The sequence below is a fragment of the Schistocerca nitens genome, chromosome 5, assembly GCF_023898315.1.
Source record: "Schistocerca nitens isolate TAMUIC-IGC-003100 chromosome 5, iqSchNite1.1, whole genome shotgun sequence".
NCBI classification, from domain to species: Eukaryota; Metazoa; Arthropoda; class Insecta; order Orthoptera; family Acrididae; genus Schistocerca; species Schistocerca nitens.
Window position 1 is genome coordinate 755,485,774 of NC_064618.1, and position 21,519 is coordinate 755,507,292.

At 43.2% G+C, this 21,519-nt stretch overlaps 1 protein-coding gene across 1 annotated transcript in view; it reads right to left on the reverse strand.

The window, feature by feature from the left end:
- LOC126260022 (uncharacterized) overlaps positions 1-21,519 on the reverse strand; it is an 80,893-nt gene that overhangs the window by 53,275 nt on the left and 6,099 nt on the right. The window contains exon 2 of the mRNA XM_049957186.1: positions 7,556-8,446. Coding sequence (XP_049813143.1) covers positions 7,556-8,424 — 869 coding nt within the window. The 5' untranslated portion in view covers positions 8,425-8,446. The remainder of the gene's footprint in view (positions 1-7,555; positions 8,447-21,519) is intronic.

The window sequence follows — 21,519 nt, forward strand, 5'->3', positions numbered from 1 at the left end:
CTTATATAGAATGATAAAACCCACCGTCACGTATAAAACATACAACTAAAATAGCCGATGAGGCTTTGTCAGCTAAAATTAATGGCAACGAGTCCCGTAACTGAAGAGTCCGCCGCAGGGCAGACAAAGGGGGACAACTCGCCAAAATATGGGCCACTGTCAGCCAGGTGCCGTACCAACACTGAGGTGGGTCATCATAGCCATGTGTCACCCAAGTGTGGCCAATGCAGAGCCAGCAGAGAACCACAGCATCCCTGCAAGAGGCCCGCATGGAGGACTGCCACAAATTTGCAGTCTCCTTAATGGCACGCAGTTTGTTGTGCGTGCTGAGATTATGCCACTTTGTCTCCCAAAGCCACAAAACCCTGCAGCATAGTGCTGAACGCAGGTCAATTGCAGAGAAGCCGATCTCCACAAGCGGTTTCCGTGTAGCCTGTTTGGCCAGCCTGTCGGCAAGTACATTGGCTGGATTCCAATGTTACCTGGGGTACAGACAAACACCACTGAACGACTGGACCGTTTCAGGGCATAGATGGACTCCTGGATGGTCGCTACCAAAGGATGACGAGGGTAGCACTGGTCGATAGCTTGTAGGCTGCTCAAGGAGTCAGTATACAGAAGAAATGACTCCCCAGGGCATGAATGGATGTGCTCAAGAGCATGAGATATATCCACCAGCTTGGCAATGAAAACACTGCAGCCAGTGGGCAAGGAATGCTGTTTAATATGTCCTCCATGGACATACACGAAGCTGACGTGAGCATCAGACGTCTTCCCATTGGTGTAAACCACTTTGTGGCCTTGGTACATGTCAAGAATCGGGAGGAAGTGGCAGCGGAGAACCTTGGAGTTAACTGATTCCTTAGGGCCATGTGAAAGGTCCAGGCGAAGCCATGGTCTAGATGTACACCATGGAGGTGTACGTGAATGGACCTCAAGTATAGTTGGTAAAGTCAAGGTCTCCAGTTCGGAAAAAAGGGATCGGACACGAACTGAATTTGGAAGCCCAGACCTGGGTCGCCAATGCCGAGGATGAACTGCCTGGTGTGGGAAAAGGAGACGGTGATTCGGATGCACAGGAGAACTACAAACATGAGCAACATAACTGGTCAGCATTTGTGCACGCATAACCTGCAACAGAGGAACTCCGGCCTCCACAAGGCCGCTGTTCACCAGACTTATCCCAAAAGCTCCTGCTGCTAGGTGAACACCACAGTGGTTCACTGGGCTGAGTAAACTCAATGCTGAGGGCGTCGCCTAACCATAAACTTGGCTCCCATAGTCAAGGTGTGATTGAACAAGTGCCCTGCACAGCTGCAGCAGCATAGAGCGATCTGTACCCCAGTTGGTGTTGCTTAGGCAATGGAGGGCATTGAGGTGCTGCCAGCACTTTCGCTTAAGCTGACGAAGGTGAGGAAGCAAAGTCAATCATGTGTCGAAAACCTGTCCTAAAAATCGATAAATCTCCACTACAGTGAGTGGATCATCATTAAGGTAAAGTTCTGGTTCTGGATGAACGTAAGATGCCAACAGAAGTACATAACACACGACTTTGCGGCCGAAAACTGGGAACTACGGGCTAGAGCGCATGACTGCACCTTGTGGATGGCTCTCTATAGGTGCTGCTCAGCAACACCAGTACTGGTGGAGCAGTACGAAATGCAGAAGTTGTCTGCACACAGAGAAGGTGAGACGGAAGGCCCTGCAGCTGTTGCTAGACCATTAATAGCCACTAAGAATAGAGATACAACCAATACAGAGACTTGCGGGACGCCATTCTCCTGGTTATGGTAGGAACTATGGGAGGCACCAACTTGTACACGGAAAGTACGAAGCAACAGGAAATTTTGGATAAAAATCGGAAGCGGGCCTTGGAGACCCCACTCGTATAATGTCGCCAGGTCGTGTCATATCCTTTTCATAAATAAAAAAAGACAGCAACCAGGTGTTGGCATCTGGAAAAGGCTGTTCGGATGACACACTCAAGGGACACAAGATTATTGCTGGTAGAGCAACCCTGGTGGAAGCCGCCCTGACCTGGAGCCAGTAAGCCACGTGACTCCAGGACCAAACCCAACCGCCGACACACCATACGTTCCAGCAGCTTACCAAGAATGTTGGTGCTCAGAAAAGTGCTTGGCAACTGCTTTGGCATCGGTACATAACACGCCATTTATGTTAACACTGGGAACACCTGTTTGGGTCTGGTACCCAAAAACACGTCTGATCTTTGCCCAGGCTTGGGAAGGTGATGTATGGCACAAAATGGTCAACACATCTCTCTCCCAACGCTCCTGCTTCTGATGTTTGAGAAGTTGATGAACGCGGGCACAGAGCCGTTTAAAGGCTATGAGGTGCTCCAGTAAAGGGTGCCACTGTAGTGCTCACCGACACTCCTTAATTGATTCAGCGACTTCCAGCGACTACCATGGGACTGCCTTTCACCGGGGGGCACCCTAAAGAGCAAGGGATCGTGTTTTCTGCCACAGAAACAATTGTTGTAGTCACCTGATCAACCATCACATCAATGTTACGAAGTGGGGGACATTCAACAGTGACAGCAGAGGTGAAAGTTTCCCAGTCTGCCTTGTTTAAAGCCCATCTGGGCAGGCATCTGTGGGCAGTGACAGGAAGATGGGGAAGTGGTCACTACCACACAGGTCATCACGTGCTCTCCGGTGGATAGATGGGAGAAGTCCTGGGCTGCAAACTGATAAATGAGTGGCCAAGTAACTACCATGAGCCATACTGAAATGTTTGGTGGCCCCAGTATTTAAGAGGCAGAGGTCGAACTGGGACAGTAAAGTTTCAACATCTCTGCCTCAGCCAGTAAGCACGGTGCCACCCCACAAGGGGGTTATGGGCATTAAAATCTCCCTAAAGTTGGAAAGGTTTAGGGTGTTGATCAATCAGTGTCGCAAATTCCACTGGAGGATGACGTAATCGTGTGACTGGGAAGGCATGGAACATTCAATGTGGCAGTTTACACCTTAGGGTCACCTGCTGCCACCGACTTGTTGCCTGAACAGTATATATCCATTGTGTCTGAGGGTCGGGAGACATCCAAGTCCTAAGCGGACGCCAGAATCTCCACCTCATCTGCAGATGAAGAGCTTGTAGGTAGCGGTGGTGTGGGTGCCAGTGCAATTGCTTTGGTCTTGGGGACCTTCTTTTTGGATTTCTCTTGCTGCTCCCTGGGTTTCCCTGGCTGGGAGGACTTCACTGATTCAGTCTCTGGGACTGAGGATGACCGTGAAGCCCTATGACCAGCTGCTTTTGGGCTCTTCAGTCACTGGCGGGTGTCATCTCTCCCACTAGCAGAAACCAGGGAAGGGAATGACTTAAGGGACCCATTTCTAGCGAGAGGAGCCAAAGAAGACTTACACTTCTCCGGCTCAGAAGTGGGGACTGATATCCCTGATAGTTGGGGGGGGGGGGGGGATTTGCTCCTGATGTAGTTGGTGCGGGAGCAACAGGGAGGGAAGTGCCACCCACCAACAAGGGGGCGGGTGTATGTCTTCTGGTTCTGAGAGGAGACAGGAATACGAGGAACCGAAGGGGTGACAACTGTTCTCGTAGCGGCAGTGTAAGAGGTGGTCATAGCCACAGGATGTAGGTGCTCAAATTTCCTCTTAGTCTCAGTGTAGGTCAGTTGGTCCACAATCTTATATTCCATGATTTTCCTCTCTTTCTGTAAAATCCTGCAGTCTGGTGAACAATGTGAATGATGCTCTCCGCACATAACACAGCTGGGAGGTGGCGCACATGGAGTATTGGGATGTGATGGACGTCCACAATCTCGACATGTGAAGCTGGAAGTACAGCGGGAAGACACATGGCCGAACTTCCAACACTTAAAGCACCGCATCGGGGGAGGTATATATGACTTGACGTCACAGCAGTAGACCATCACCTTGACCTTCTTGGACAATGTGTCACCCTCGAAGGCCAAGATGAAGGCACCAGTGGCAACCTTATTACCCCTCAGACCCCGATGGACACACCGAATGAAATGAACACCTCACTGCTCTAAATTGGCGCGCAGCTCGACCAAAAGAAGGTCCCTGTGGAATATAATACCCTGGACCATATTTAAGTCCTTATGGGGCGTGATGGTAACAGAAACATCCCCCAACTTGTCACAAGCGAGTAATGCCCGTGACTGGGCAGAGGATGTTATTTTTATCAAGACTGACCCAGAGCGCATTTTGGACAAGCCCTCCACCTCCCCAAACTTGTCTTCTAAATGCTCCACAAAAAACTGAGGCTTCATGGACAGGAAACATTCCCCATCAACTCTCATACATACGAGATACCGGGGTGAATAAGCTTCACTACCATCCTTAGGCTGGCGCTCCTCCCATGGTGTGGCCAGGGAGGTGAACGATTTTGGGTCATATTTCTTAGCATTGAAGTTAAGACTTTGCCCGCTTAGAGACTGCTGGCACCGGACCACTAGCAAGAGATGACGTACTACACTTCATGCCGTGTCATCTGCCTGATGCCACCCATTCCGACCAGGGGCCCTCTCCACGGGCACCACCCAGCTGCAGCAAAGGCCACCTGGCAGGATGGCCATTGCCGGGAGTATCGATGCCCCAGGGTGACGGGCATCTACTCCATAGCATATGTGGGAGTTAACGGTGCAGGCATCAGCAGAGCGATCCCTGTGTAGTCAGGCAGCTACAACCAACAGGATACATGGCGGCCCCACCGTAACGGACTGGCTACCATGCTGGATATGAGGTGCAAAGAATTCCACGGCCATCGTCAGAGCAGAAAAGGCACTGGATAGTGGGTGGAGGAAAACACACCCAGGAAGGTGTCCTTGCGCATGAGATGCGAGGATGAGCAGAACTGCAATGCCTCAATGAGAAATTGGGGTAAAGATCTCAATGCATGACGGACACAAAGCACTATGTAAGGCACCCTTCCCCAATTGGCTCGTTCTTTGGGAAAATTTTGAAACAAGGAAATCAAACCCCACAGGGGACCATCACATAATGGCCGAAAGGCGTGACACTCCTTTTAGTCGCCTCTTACGACAGCCAGGAATACCTTGGGCCTATTCTAACCTCAGGGCCCGCAGGGGGGCTGCGTGGAAAAAACTGCAACACTGTAGTGTTATCTTTGCACAGTACTGCAGAATGTGACACAAGTGTTAAGGTTTCATATTTTCCAGTCGTACTTTGTGGCAATTCTCTCAAGTGCCAATTTTTTGGGCTATTTTATTGTCTGGTCTGACGCATTTGTTATGATAATCTTTAAAACTGGTCTTCCAGAATAAGCTTGTAGCCAATGTCGAATCTGAACACACATTCTTTATTACTGCAATGCACCAGCTAAAGAGACAAAGGAATAATGCTGTAGCACCTATTTATTTTTCAACTGTTTTTCTAAAAAATCTTCATTTTATCTTCTTATATCCTCCAACAGACAATTATGAATAGTTTTGTTCAATTCAACAATTTCAATTATGACCCTGTTCTGTTTTGATGAAAACTCTCCTCACTTCTTTAATAGTTACCTAACTCAATGGAGATTTCCAATCATGTGATGTTTTTGTATATACAAGTATCTATAAATCTCCCTAACTATTTACTAAAGTCTTACAATTAACATATATGAATTCTGGTCTCACAAATTCATTCCTTTCCCAACTTTATATCTTTCTTTCTGTCTGTTACTTGTCAGTGATCATCTGCAATTTCAAAGAAGTTTAGGACCATCCTGTAATACTTCTTTATTGTATGATAAAATCAGTTTCTTATTTAGGTGCCTGTGTTTGCCAAGTCTATTTTTTTTTTTCTTCTAGAACAATTTCTATATCTACATGGATACTCTGCAAATCACACTTAGGTGCCTGGAAGAATGTTCATTGAAAAAGCTTCACAGTAATTCTCAATTATTTCAATCTCGAACAGCACATGGATAAAACGAACACCTGTATCTTTCTGTGTAAGTTCCAATTTTCCTTATTTTATTATGATGATCGCTTCTCCCTGTGTAGGTCGGCGTCAACAAAATATTTTCACATTCAGAGGAGAAAGACGATGACTGAAATTTCGTGAGAAGATTCTGCCTGAATGAAAAATGATGTCAACCCCAAATTATGTATCATGTCAGTGAGACTCTCTTGTTTGTTAAAGTAAAAAATGCTCTTCATGGCAAATTCTGTGATCTTGGGAAAATAGCATCATTTCTGTTTTCACACCTTTTTTTCCAATGAGGAATCATTCTTTAGTTTTTGTTCCGTTACTGTATTCGAAAATCCCTTTATTGTCTTGCAATGAGATTGGCTGTTATTTACCAGTTCCTGTAACTACATTATCAGAATTATAACATCTTGTTGCACTGACCTGAATTAATTCCCTAGAATATCATTTATTCAGTCTTCAAACAAGTCCTGTTGTTATGATGAAGATTCCTTCCATATATGTAACATTAATTTTAGTTTTCTTCAAATACAATATAGCCTGCACATTAGTTTCCTCCTTGTTCAGTTCTTTTGTAATAAAAAAGGTGTAATTTTAACTACATTCTGCTCTACTTTTCCCTCCATAATTATAGCTATACTACATTCCTTTTGATATTATCTTACTACTCTCTCAATTCAAGTAACACATCTTCAAATCCTAAGAGAACAAGGTGAGTTTCTAGGAGTCAAGTTATTGTTTATTCAGCCAAACTTAAGAACAGTGAGGAGGGTGTGGTAATTGTTGGGTGTGCCTAACGGCTTCTAAGGCACTACTGATGTTTCAGTCTCCGAATCTCAATAAATTTTCTCTTGGGCTGGAATCCAAATTTCACAGTAACTAGCAAATGGAAGGAGGGCCAACGACAAGCCTATCCAAGATGCACTTCTCTACCATGGTTCCAAGTGTTTGGTGAGAAATGTGAACAGCACTAAACCCTGTCTGGGCTAAGCTCACAGCAATCTCTATCAAAAACGAATTCTTGTAAATGTCACAGCATAGGATCGATACTATCAATTTTCTTGTTTATCACATGATAGCACAGACCTCTGTTAATACTGTCACTTAGCAGTGTGTCAGCATATCATGCTTAAAATGTTGCAGACACTGACTCACCACACTATGATCTATATGGTTGATTAATGAGCAGTCCATCTATATTTATTCCTCACTAAGCAGTGCTACAAACTGATTACCTTATGGGTAATTGGGGCCTGAAGAGAAGGGCTCTACCAACTGTTCTTAGTATTAAATTTTTACAGCCAGAATCATGAAATATTTCAGGGCCTCCCCAATACTGGAAATGGACTATAGCATGATGAAGAGGTATCTGTGTTCCTTATTAGTAAGTGTTCAAAAATTTTACTTAATGTGTTACACACGGTCAGTCATAACTGAAAAGTATTTGAAAGCACTCAAAACCTTTTAGGCACTAATGCCTTAAACTTTTTTTTTTTGTACGTAAATGGTGCTGTTACTTTTGAATAGTTTTTAGCATAATATATGGATGTGGAACAGATTTAACAGGAAATTATTAATAAAAGTAACTAAATTAAACCAAAGAAATTATTACCACCAACCTGCAAGAATATTTCCTCCTGTTGTTTCCTACATTGGACGAACTTTTCCTTTTACGGGTATTTCTATTTTTCCTTGGTGAAGTCTGTGTGCTAGTTGAAACATGTCTCGTATCATCCATCTTATCAGAAGCTTTATGATCACCATTAACCATTGTTTCTGGGTGTACAAATGTGTGTGTTTCAGTTTCCTTAGTGACACTATTTGCACTGCTCTCTACAATGAGACTGTCTTTACATTTCATAACATTATCTTTTACAGAATCACTAATGCCAACTTTTACAAAATCGCTAACCCTGTCTTTTACGGAATCACTGTTTTCCTCTTGTACATTAAACAACTCATTTTCCATGAGATCCAGTTCTTTTGAAATTCGATCATTATCATCATCAATTTCCTCAACTTCACTTTTTATCTTTATAGTACACACATTTGTCTCTTGCTTGATACCAACAACTGAAGCATCCCCATTACATCTAATGTGAGTGCCTGCCTCAGTCTTGATTTTATCATTTGGCAAAATAGCTTTTGTAGACAACTCATGGGTTGAAGAAGCTTCCATTTCTGTTTTCACTTTAATATCAGAAACTTCAAGTTTTCCCTTCAATTCAGTTCTGGAATGCTCTTGTACATCCAAACAGCTTTCTTCATGCAGCTTTTGTTCTTCACTTTTCTTAGTCACCTCATCAGCATCAAAATTTTCTTTTTTAACTTCTAGCCTTTCTCCCATGGTATCCAAGTCGTCCTCAGCTAGAAGCCTCTCTTCCTCGGCTAATTCTTTATCCCGAGATTGTAGTTCTTCTCCTGAGGTTTCTTCCTCTTCCTCCATTAACTCAACCCAGCTTTTGCCTGTAATGTATTCTTTAGCCATTTTTGGAGGTGAATGACTGTTTCTGAAAAGAAAGATAAATCAAAATTCTTCAAGCATAAAACAATACTTTCATTACAGACTGAGCAGGTAGAATGATAAAGACTTTAAAAAGTCCATAATGATCACAATACATACTATCAGGAAAACTTATCTCCCAATGTATCTTAAAATGAAACACAATTACAGCTATTAACATGTAGGTGAGTGTTGTTATTTTAAAAAGTAACTTATGTGGTAAATGAATATCAAATTTTTATTTAACTTCAGCAATCTCCCAGACCATGTGACAGATACTGTCAAAAGTACACTTAATGCCACAAAAATTGGCCAGATACTGCTGCCCCAATTGAAGTCCAGTCCAATACAGCAAAAGTTACAATGGGGCACCAAGAAGAGGTAATAATTCTTGAATATTACACAAAATTGGCCTGTCACTATTCTACAGATACTAAACTGAGGCAGAAAGTGTGTGTGGTAATTTGTCTGTTGCTAGTGGCCCACAGCTGTATGTTCAACATCCAAGCTTTCGATAGTGCCATCTTGACTACAGGTTACAGTACCTCTCATCCCTTTTTGTGTAGAAAGATAAACTTCCTTCTGATTACACAACTGCACATCTATGATGTTCTTACACATCTGCATCAAACACAACCACTGGATAGGATGACATCCAATTAACATCACACAGCATATGTGGTGATGATTATTTGGTTATACAGCAGTTATTTCAACTAATTTCCAAAATGAGTGGATCAGTATTAAATGTGTGCATAGATAGTGAGTCAAGTAAGACTCAACACCTCTTCCAGTTCACTAACAGTGCAAGATATCAAAGCAAGGTTTTTTGGCAAATGATAGTATGCAGAAGGGCATGTAATTTTGTTGCTATTTAACCATTTAAACTCTTGAATCAACTGTGATATCAAAGTATATATATATATATATATATATATATATATATATATATATATATATATATATATATATATTTAAATCAATCAATATACTACATTAAAGCACTCAATCTCTTATAAAAGATGATCAAAGTGATTATAACTTGTTCATGTTGGTGTTGGAACTTTCTGCAAAAATATCTAAGAAATGTACCAAAACTGAAAAGAATGGCAACAAACTGCACTCTAGCCCTATTTTTTTTATCCCACTGAAAATGAATGGGTCAAGATAAATAGATGGTGCAAGAATAATAACAAGACCCGATGACATAATCCTGAGAAGATCTATGGAATTTCATCCCAATTGCCCACCAAATGGCAAAAAAAAGAGTGACTTTATTTAAGTTGAAGACCGTTAAATGACATATTAAGTACTGAATAATGACATGCTATTCCCATTTGCTTATTTATTCATTCAGGGATCATCTTACAATGATACTGGATTTGACACTGTAATACAATGAAAATTAATAACTGAAGAACATGCATACATACAGTATATATAAATATGCTTTGTAAAGATAGGACAGATGGTCGGCCTTTATGATGGAACTGCCCTAGCATTTGTCTGGCATGATTTATGAAAACCACAGAAAACCTAAATCAGGATGGCCAGACAGTGCAAATGCCAACCTCACAAATATGAAGTCATTGCTTCATTTGATAGGAATCTACAGTACAATGTTCTTTGATTTACACACAACCTGCTCGAGATAACTTATAACATGAAACACAATTTTGTTCTTCATTACCGAACACCCACGGGCGAATCCTAAGACATGAACATGCTGCTATGCCACATGAACTAATTCTACTCTGCTTAGAAAACTGATTCCATCCCTCTGCACGTGTTCACGTCCTCCCCTCCATCCATCTGAATGTTTGAGTCAGCATCCCCCTGATGAGAGAGACGGTGAACTCAGGAGAACTACAAGGGATTACTATCATGCACTATTGATCATGGCACATGATTTTCTTGTGAAAGCAGTAAACAGTGATCATAAAGCATAATGTGACAAGGTGTTGTAGTTATATCCTTTCATTACTAACTAATACTCTGAGTCCTCTAAGTAATCTTGAACTTTGTAGTATGCATTACTTACGAAGAATATTTTAGTCGCCTTTCTAAACACATGTATTCTAGTAACTTTTTTCATCTTCTTGAGCAGTTTATTGTAAGAAATTTTTGAGAACACTTCTTGTGGAAAACAACAGCCTGGCAAAAAGTAAATTAAAAATGAGGACAGTCTCGGCCACAAAAAATATTCACTTTGTGGTAACCAGCTTCGGTCAGTTTTTGAAATTCTTCAGATCTCATACCACGATGGCAGGCAGTGGCAGTGAGTGGAGCTGTTGTTATAACTTGACAAGAGTCAACTGACGTTTTTATTGCGCGTTTGTGTCATTAGAAAATAGTGTGTATGTTTTGTGCCTTCAGTGCCCGGAAGAGACTTTCACAAACTTAGAACTGAGTGTATGTAGGAATATTGGTTATTACAAACTTATGATAGAATGCTAGGAGCAAAACACACTGATGACATTATTTTTGCCAGTACATTTGTTTGTTCATTCCTTATTAACTGATAATATTCATTTAATATTTAAAAACTTTATGTTTGTCACACAACCTAGAGGTTTATCATGTATGCCTATTGCAGTAGAACTGTTTTCCCTTTTCATGCCAAAGTGCATACGATTTGTTTTCTTAGTGTTCAATGTTAATTTATTACATGCTGCCCATCGTGAACATCCTTGAGGGTTTCATTTGCTTTTCCTCACAGGAGTTTTGGTATTTTATCAGTGACTATGGTGTTACTGTCATCAGTAAAAAGAACTTTCCCCTGTTTATTATAACTCCCTGGAAAGTCATTGACATATATTAAGAATGGAAGTAGACCCAATACACTATCCTGAGGGTAAAAAATATCTTCACAAAAATTGTGAGAACTTTTATCTGTTCTTTTCATACCTGCTGTAGATTAAATAAAACAGCACAATAACACCAAAATTTTAACTATACCAATATTTTTACTAAACAGCCAAGTAACACCCTTTCACCATCCTAGTCTAACAGCTGTTCTGTTCTCGATTTCAATTATTCCACTCGACTCTGTAATCATACACATCAGATGATTACTTTTTAGAGCACTGCACTAAATCCTGTAAAATGATTATCCTTTACGTACCATCATAGCATTACACTACACATAGTAAATATTTCAGACTTTGAAAAAACTTTCTGCTGTCAAAAAAGTGCTTCCATTAATGGATTAAATGGGTAACAAATGTGAAAGGATATTCAGTTGCTTAGAATCAATAAAACTGTGAAAAATGCAATATTACGTTCCACAACTTACATGTTAAAAACAACATATACACTATGAGATAAACACAATTAGTTTAACATATAAATCTAATTTAAAAACAAACATAAGAAGAACAGGAAAGGCAGCTACTGGGATCACCCAAAGAGATGCACAAGAAAGTTTTTTTTTAAGGTGATGTGCATATAGAGAAAAAATTAGCAATTATTTGCCAGATCATGAGGCACAAATGTTAATGGGAAAGAATAACATCAGGAATAACATCAGTCATGTCCCAATATGGTAAATGCTGTATTACTGTGGTTGCTGTGGTCTAGAGTTCAAAGACTGGTTTGATGCAACTCTTCTTCTGGGTCACGTGCAAGCCTTCATCTCTGGTTAACAACTGTAACCTACTTCCACTTGAAACTGCTTACCGTAATCACCCCTTGACCTCTCCCCACTATTTTTACTCTGAACACTTCCCTCCATTACCAATACGATTCCATTGCACCTCAAGAGGTGTCCTACCAACGTACCCTTCTCTTAAGTCAATCTGTGCCATAAATTTCATTTTATCCCAATTTGATTTAATGCACCCTCATTCATTACTTGATCTAACCATCTCACATTCAGCATTCTTCTGTAGTTCCACAAAGATTATATTCCCTACTTATTTGAAATGTCGTCCATGTTCCACTTCTGTACAAGGCCTTACTCCAGACAAATAACTTCAGAAAACGATTTCTAACCCCTAAATTTATATTAAATGTTTGAAATTCCTCTTTTTCAGAAGTGCTGTCCCCTCTAGTTTGAGCATCATCAGCTACTTTGCTGTCCAAACAGCAAAACTCATCTATCACTTTCAGTGTCTCCCATTTCCTATTCTTAATTCCTTAATCAGTGCCATATTTAATTCCACAACATTTCATTACTATTGTTGATGTTCATCTTGTAGCCTCTTTTCAAGATAATTTCCATTCCATTCAGCTGCTCTATTAAGTTTGTCTTCTCTAACAATAACAATGTCCCTATATTTCAATTCCCTTTCCTAATTTCTCGACGTTTTTCTCCACAGCTTGTTCAATGTACAGATTGAACAACACTGGGTATAGGCAACAAAACTGTGGCCCTTTCTTCTCAACTTCTTCTTCCCTTTTAAGTGTTTTGATTGTTATAACTGCAGTCTGGTTTCCGTAAAAGTTGTAAATAACCTTCCACTAAGCTATGTTGTCAGTTGTGAAAGATGTATCAGTGTAGAAAGTTACTGTTCCACACACCTCTCTTTTTGTGGGTAAAATCAAACAATGGAAAGTCTTGGTTGGAATATCAACATTTGCTAGTCACTATAAAAATGACACAGTGAGTTGTAGACTGTTCACACTACACTTTCGGCCAATGCATTCCTCAGAAAAGAAAGTAATCCCTATCTCCTGCTCTTCTGGCCGGGCTGCGAAATCCTGAGTAGGGCAGGGAAGGGGCAGAGATACCAGGGTATGGGTGGGGAGAAGAGCAACGTCTGGCAGAGCGTGCAGGAACTGGGAGGCAGGAGAAGCCTGCCAGGCGCAGTGTCGGCAGGTGTTGGGGGAGAGGGGCAGAGGGGGGAGGGAGCAGGGGGGGAGGGAGCAGGGAAGGAGAGGAGCAGAGAGGGGAAAAGACTGGTGGGTGTGTGGCAGAGAGCAGTGCACAATGAGAGTGAGGGGATGTGAAATGGGAGGAGGTGAGAGAAAAGAGTGGGCAGAAACTGTTGGGTGAAACATGTGAGGAGTCAACAGTTTCCTGAGCAGCAAGATAGGGTTCCTTTCTTTTCTGAGACTGATTCTGGCCGAAAGCTCAGTTTGTAACAATTTTTTTGTTGTAACTTCCAGGAACTAAATGTGTCTACTTTTGAGGGTAAATATAATTATTAGTCAAGTACCACCAGAGCAGTGTAATACAACTGATATACAAACCAATATTAATTTGGCTCTTCCTAATAGCCTTGTCCTCCGAATATACTTACGAATAACTTCTGCACTGTCACATGTACAATGTATTCTTCAAAGTGAACTGTTTACAGACAAATTAGAAAATAGCAAAATGTAAAACTACTTTATAAGAGAAATTTATAGAGTTTGGACAATTATTGGTAAATTTCCATACCGCCAGCAGTTTCAATTTTACTGAAAGGATTTTGTATAGGTAAACAATTAAGTATCCTGTCCTTTGCACATTATACTCGTGCACTGATGAGCCAAATATGCTCTAAGACAAAAAAGCGATGCACCACGGAGGAATTATCTGAACAGGATGTAAATTGGTAGATGTGACATACACGTAAAGACAAACAAATGATTACGATTTCAGAAAAATTGGATGATTTATTCAAGAGAAAATGCTTCACAAATCGAGCAAGTCAATAATGTGTTGGTCTACCTCTGGCCTTTATGCAAGCAGTATCCAGCTTCACACCAATTGATAGAGTTGGATGTCCTCCTGAGGGATAACATGCCAAATTCTGTCCAATTGGTGCGTCAGATCGTCAAAATCCTAAGATAGTTGGAGGGACCTGCCAATAATGCTCTAAACATTCTCAGTTGGGGAGAATACCGGCAATGTTGCTGGCTGGCTAAGGTGGGGTTTCACAAGCACGAAGACAAGCAATAGAAACCCTCACAATGTGCAGGTGGGCATTATTTTGCAGAAATTAGAACTCGAGATGTCTTGGCAAGAAGGCCAACAATATGGGTTGGTTGGTATAAAGAGGGTGGGGGAAGGGACCAAACTGCGAAGTCATTGGTGCCTTGTTCCCAGTAAAGTAATCATCCGCAGGGAAAAAGAGAAAAAGAGAAAAAAAGGAAAATGGAAGAACCAGAAGAATGACAGAAGGACAACCAACAATACTATGGACAAAACAGGAAAAGAAAACCACAGAGAGAAGCATGTAACAGGTAGAAGGGTAAAACCAAGAGAGCAGATGACCACGAGAATAAAAAGGAAAAGCCAGCCACTCTGCGACACATTAAAATATCCCCCCTAAAAGAATTAGAGTGGAGAACACAAAGGGACAAAGGACATGCGCTAAAACTTGATAAAACCCACAATCACATATAAAATGTAAAACTAAATTAGCCAATGACGTGTTGTCAGCTAAATTGAATGGCAACGAGTCCAGTAACTGAGGAGTCCATCGCAGGGCACACAAAGAAGGACATCTCACCAAGATATGGGCCACTGCCAGCCAGGTGCCGTACCTACACTGAGGTGGGTCATCATAGCCGTGTGACACCCAAGTGTGGCCAATGCAGAGCCATCAGAGAACCACAGAGTCCCTGCAAGAGGCCCGCATGGATGACTGCCACAAATTTGCAGTCTCCTTAATGGCATGCAGCTTGTTGTGTGTGCTGAGGTTATGTCATTTCGTCTCCCAAAGCTGAAAATCTCTGTGGCGTAGTACTGAATGCAGGACAGTTGCAGAGAAGCCAATCTCCATAAGTGGTTTCAGCGTAGCCTGTCGGCATGTTCATTACTTGGGATTTCAACGTTACCTGGGATCCTGACAAATACCACTGAACGACTGGACCATTCCAGGGCATAGATGGACTCCTGGATGGTCGCTACCAAAGGATGACAAGGGTAGCACTGGTCGATAGCTTGTAGGCTGCTCATGGGGTCAGTAATACACTGAAGAAATGACCCCAGGGCATGAACGGATGTGCTCAGGAGCATAAGAAATAGCCACCAGCTTAACAGTGAAAATACTGCAGCCAGCGCGCAAGGAATGCTGTTCAATATATCCTCCATGGACATACGCAAAGCCAATGTGACCACCAGCCATCGAGCCATAGGTGCACACCACTATGTGGCCTCGGTACATGTCAAAATTCGAGACAAAGTGGCAGTGTAAAGCCTTGGGGTTACCTGAGTCCCTAGGGCCATGTGAAAGGTCCAGGCGAGGCTGCGTAGATTTACACCATGGAGGTGTACATGAATGGACCTCCAGTATAGGTGGTAAAGTCAAGGTCTCCAGTTTGGGAAGAAGGGATCGGATACGAACTGCAACTGGAAGCCCAGACCTGTGTCGCCGATGTGGAAGATGAACTGCCTTGTGTGGGAAAAGGAGACGGTGATTCGGATGCGCAGGAGAACTATGAACGTGTGCAACGTAGCTGTGCAGCATTTGTGCACGCCTAACCTGCAATTGACGGACTCCGGCCTCCACAAGGATACTGTCACCGGACTTGTTCCAAAAGCTCCTGTTGCTAGGCGATCACCACATTGGTGCAATGGGTCGAGTAAACACAACACTGAGGGTGCCACCAAACCATAAACCAGACACCCATAGTAAAGGCGGGATTGAACAAGGGCTCTGTAGATCAGCAGCAGTGTAGAGTGATCTGCAGCCCAGTTGGTGTTGCTCAGGCAGCGGAGGGCATTGAGGTTCTGCCAGCACTTCTGCTTAAGCCCACGAAGGTGAGGAAGCCAAGTCAATTGGGTGTCAAAAACCAATCCTAATAATCAATATGTCTCCACTACAGTGAGTGGATCGTCATTAAGGTAAAGTCTGGTTCTGGATGAACAGTAGGAAGCCGACAGAAATGCATAACACGACTTTGCAGCCGAAAACTGGAAACCATGGACTAGAGCCCATGACTGGGCCTTGTTGGTGGCTCCTTGTAGGCGCCGCTCAGAAACACTAGTACTGGTGCAGCAGTATGAAATGCAGAAGTCGTCTGCATACAGAGAAGGTGACACGGACGGCCCTACAGCTGCTGCTAGACCATTAATAGCCACTAAGAATAGAGATACAACCAATGCAGAGCTGTGCGGGACCCCATTCTCCTGTATATGGTGGGAACTACAGGAGGCACCTACTTGGACATGGAAAGTACGAAACAACAGGAAATTTTGGATAAAAATCAGGAGAGGGCCTCAGAGACCCCACCCGTATAATTTGGCAAGGATATGATGGCGCTAAGTCATGTCACACGCTTTTAGTAAATCAAAAAAGATGGCAACCAGGTGTTGGTGTCTGGAAAAAGCTGTTCGGATGGCAGACTCGAGGGAAACAAGCTTATCAGTGGTAGAGCGACCCTGGCGGAAGCCGCCTGACATGGAGCCAGTAGGCCACGGACTCCAGGACCCAACCCAACCACCGACACACCATATGTTCCAGCAGCTTATAAAGAAATTTGGTGAGGCTGATGGGTCGATAGCTATCCACATCAAGCGGGTTTTTACCGGGTTTGAGTACCAGAATGATGGTGCTCTCCTGCCACTGCGATGGAAAGACACCATCACACCATACCCAGTTGAAGACGATGATGTTGCTTGTAGTCAGATGAGAGATGTTTAATCATCTTACTGTCGATCCAATCTGGACCAGGAGCTATGTCAGGGCAATGTGCAAGGGCACTGAGGAACTCTCACTCTGTAAATGGGGCGTTACAGGAGTCACTGTGGCGTATAGTGAACGAGAGGACTTTCCCTTCCAGCCGCCATTTGAGTGTACGAAAGGCTGGGGGTAATTCTCCGATGCAGAGGCTCAAGCATAGTGTTCAGCAAATTGCTCGGCAATCAAGTTTGCATTGGTACATAACACGCCATTTATATTAACACCAGGAACACCTGTTGAGGTCTGGTACCCGAAAACACGTTTGATCTTTGCCCAGACTTGGGAAGGTGACATTAAGCACCCAATGGTCGAGACATATCTCGACCAACACTCCTGCTTCCGTCATTTGATAAGTTGGTGAACACAAGCACAGAGCCTTTTACAGGCTATGATGTGCACCAGGGAAGGGTGCCACTTATGCCACTGTAGAGATCACCGACACTCCTTAATTGCTTCAGCAACTTCCGGCGACCACCAAGGGACTGCCTTTCACCGGGGGCACCCTAAAGAGCGAGGGATCCTGTTTTCTGCCACAGAAACGATTTCTGTAGTCACCTGCTCAACCATCACATCAATGTTGCCACCTGGGGGAGATTCAACACTGATAGTAGAGGTGAAAGTTTCCCAATCCACCTTCTTTAAACCCCGCCTGGGCAGGCATCCGTGGGCCTGACGCCGGAGCTGTGCAGGAAGATGGGGAAGTGGTCACTACCACGTGCTCTCCGGTGGATAGATGGGAGATGTCCTAGGTTGCAAACTGATAAATCAATGGCCGAGTAACTAGCATGAGCCACACTGAAATGTGTGGCAGTCCCAATATTTAAGAGGCAGAGGTCGACCTGAGACAGGAAAGTTTCAACATATCTGCCTCGGCCAGTAAGCACAATGCCACCCCACATGGGGTCATGGGCTTTAAAATCTCCCAAAAGTTGGAAAGGTTTAGGGTGTTGATCAATCAGTGCAGTTAATACATTCAGGGTTACTGCACCATTTGGAGGAAGATACACATTGCAGACAGTTATTTCCTGTGTCATCCTTATTCTGACAGACACAGCTTCAAGAGGGGTTGGAAGGGGTTCAGTTTCACTACAGACTGAGTTTAGGACATAGTCAGGAACCAGGTTTCCTGGATAGCAATGCAGAAAGCAGATGTAAAGCTTTAACAGTTGCCTTAGCTCAGTCAGGCTAATTCCACTGGAGGATGACGTCATCGTAAGGCTGGGAAGGCATGGAACATTCAATGAGGCAGTTAACGCCTCGGGGTCACCTGCTGCCACCGACTTACTGCCTGAGCAGTCTATATCCATTGTCTGAGGGTCTGGTGAGCTCTAGGTCCTCAGTGGACACCAGAATCTCCACCTCATCCACAGATGAAGAGCTTGTAGGTAGCAGTGGTGTGGGTGCCACCACAATTCCCTTGGTCTTGGGGACTTTCTTTTTGGATTTCTCTTGCTGGTCCCTGGATTCCCCGGCTGGGAGGACTTTACTGATTCAGTCTCTGGGACTGAGGATGAGCGTGAAGCCCTATGACCAGCTGCTTTTGGGCTCTTCAGCCACTGGCGGAATGACTCAAGGGACCCCTTTCTAGTGAGAGGAGCCAAAGAAGACTTATGCTTCTCCGGCTAAGAAGTGGGGACTGATATCCCCGATGGTTGGGGGGGGGGGGGTTTATGCTCCTGAAATAGATGGTGCGGGAGCAACAGGGACGAAGTGTCCCCACCATCAAGGGGGCAGGTGTGGTCTGCTGGTTCTGAGAGGCGACAGGAATGGGAGGAACTGATGGGGCGACAACTGTTCTCATAGCGGCAGCGTAAGAGGAGGTCATAGCCACAGGATGTAGGTGCTCAAATTTCCTCTTAGCCTCAGTGCAGGTCAGTTGGTCCAGGGTCTTATATTACATGATTTTTCTCTCTTTCTGTAAAATCCTGCTGTCTGGCAAGCAGGGTGAATGATGCTCTCCGCAGCTGAAACAGATGGGAGGCAGGGCACATGGATTATCGGGATGTGATGGACGTCCACAATCTCAACATTGATGCTGGAAGTACAGCGGGAAGACATATGGCCGAACTTCCAGCACTTAAAGCACCACACTGGAGAGATATATATATGCCTTGACCTCACAGCGGTAGACCATCACCTTGACCTTCTCGAGCAATGTGTCACCCTCGAAGGCGCAGATGAATGCACCAGTGGCAACCTGCTTATCCCTCGGACCCCGATGGATGCGCCGGATGAAACGAACACCTCACTGCTCTAAATTGGCATGCAGCTCGTTGTCGGACTGCAAAAGAAGGTCCCTGTGGAATATAATACCCTGGACTATATTAAGCTCTTATGGGGCGTGATGGTAACAGAAACATCCCCCAATGTGTCACAATGAGTAATCCCCGTGACTGGGCTGTTTTCATCAAGACTGACCCAGAGCGCCTTTTGGACATGCCCTCCGCCTCCCCAAACTTGTCTTCTAAATGCCCCACAAAAAACTGAGGCTTCATGGGCATGAAAGATTCCCCATCAACTCTCCTACATACGAGGTACCGGGGCGAATAAGCTTCACTGCCATCCTTAGCCTGGCGTTCCTCCCATTGTGTGGCCAGGGAGGGGAATGATTTGGGGTCATATTTCTTAGCACTGAATTTAGAGTTTGCCCACTTAGAGACTCTGGGTTTATACGCGAACAAGGAAAAAAATCCCGGGTTTCTCCCAAATTTCCCGGGTAAAAAAATACGCTTTCTCAAAGGGGAAAATATGTTTTTTCCTTGTTAAGTGACAGTATACTTTCCCTCGGGATTGTAAAACTTATCAATCCTTTGAATGGTTAAGATTATGTACACCGACGTAGAGCCTCCCGCCACGAACCCCAGGGGGGGGAAAAAAAAAAAAAAAAAAAAAAAAAAGGCCAGCATTGTTTTGGAAGGATCTTTGATTTGCAGCAACATGTATGCTGCATATTTTCGTATTACTTAAGTACAGAGTCGAACCACCGAACACAGAACGTTGGTTTCCAAAGCACTGAAATTAAGATCACGATGCGCTTTTGTAATCCAGTCTAGGCTCATGCCACATGATATCGGGAGCCGATGATAGCAGATATTCATCATTCATTCATATAATATTTGTCTTTTTTGCATGTGTTACACTTTGATACATCACACAAATGTACTGGTAAAATTTTAATTAATTCTTCTAAGTGGCTGGCCCTCAAATGTTAAGCTTTAAATGAAAATCAAATGCACTGCGATTTAAGAAATTCAAAGCTCGTTCGCACACTTAACATAACTCATATTGTGTAAAATGAAATGTACTTTGAAAGTAACACTTTTCAAACGACCAACTGCAATATTTTCCTGTGACCTGTTAGAACTCATTTCCGCAGTTGTCAGAGAGCGCCAGAAGACGGCGTTAGTGTGCCTGCGCAGCCCCAATGACATAGGTAGCCCGTATGTTCGTACGTATATGGTATTAAGAGATCTTACATTATGTCATAAACGAAACAGGACATCAGAGAATACTCCAAGAGCATGGGAATTTCATAAACCATATTAAAATCCATAATTTGACTTAAAGAGCACATTCGTATGTCCAGATTTATAAAGAAGTAGGCACCAAGCAGATATTAAACTTTTCAGTGTGGTTTTCGTAATGTAAATTTTCTTGAAGTACCAGTACCGTATTATCTCATGTTTAGTTCCATGCCATACATCGCAAAAGATAACAACATGCACTTGAAATACCGCAAATAGTTGATACTAGCCAATAGTGTTTCAAATTGACTACCTCTGCAGAAAAGATTACCTGTAGCCAAATTTTTTTAGCAAATCGACAAAAGTGACTTCATTGTCCAGCAAGGCAATTAATACCCGACTGCCAAAAAAACCTGGAAATAAAATAAAATCAGAAAACTGAGACTAATTACATATTTTAGCTTTCCATAATTATATAATATTTTGATTCACTTTATAGCTCCCAGCGACAGAAATAAGTTTTGTTCTTGAGAGGCAGCAAAATTACTAAACGTAAGCACAGTTCACGTGGAGACTACCCCTCATCCCACTAGAACTCTCTCTACTCTGCGCACACACGAATCTGGCACCTTGGGTGCACCAGAAAAATGTTTCTGAGTAGGACCCGGCTGCTTGTAGCTACTGCTCATACAGCTCGTGTCTAGTTACCTAGGATACAGCTAAAAGCCGCACTTCAAGTAGCCTGAAGTGGGAGAGGTATTGCTCACACACGACTCAACTGCGAATGCACGTAAGCCAACTGGCAACTGCTCAAACGAACCTAATGTTAACCGTTGTGACGTGACGCCCATCGGAAGCAGTTTGTTGTTATGAAGTATTGCATATTCTTCGCCCTAAACCCTCCGACACATTTTGCTGTTGGTAGATGCTTGTGCACGCGCTGTGTATTGTTGCTGTAAATGACTCATTTCCTTTACAACTTAAATTTTATTTTATTTCCT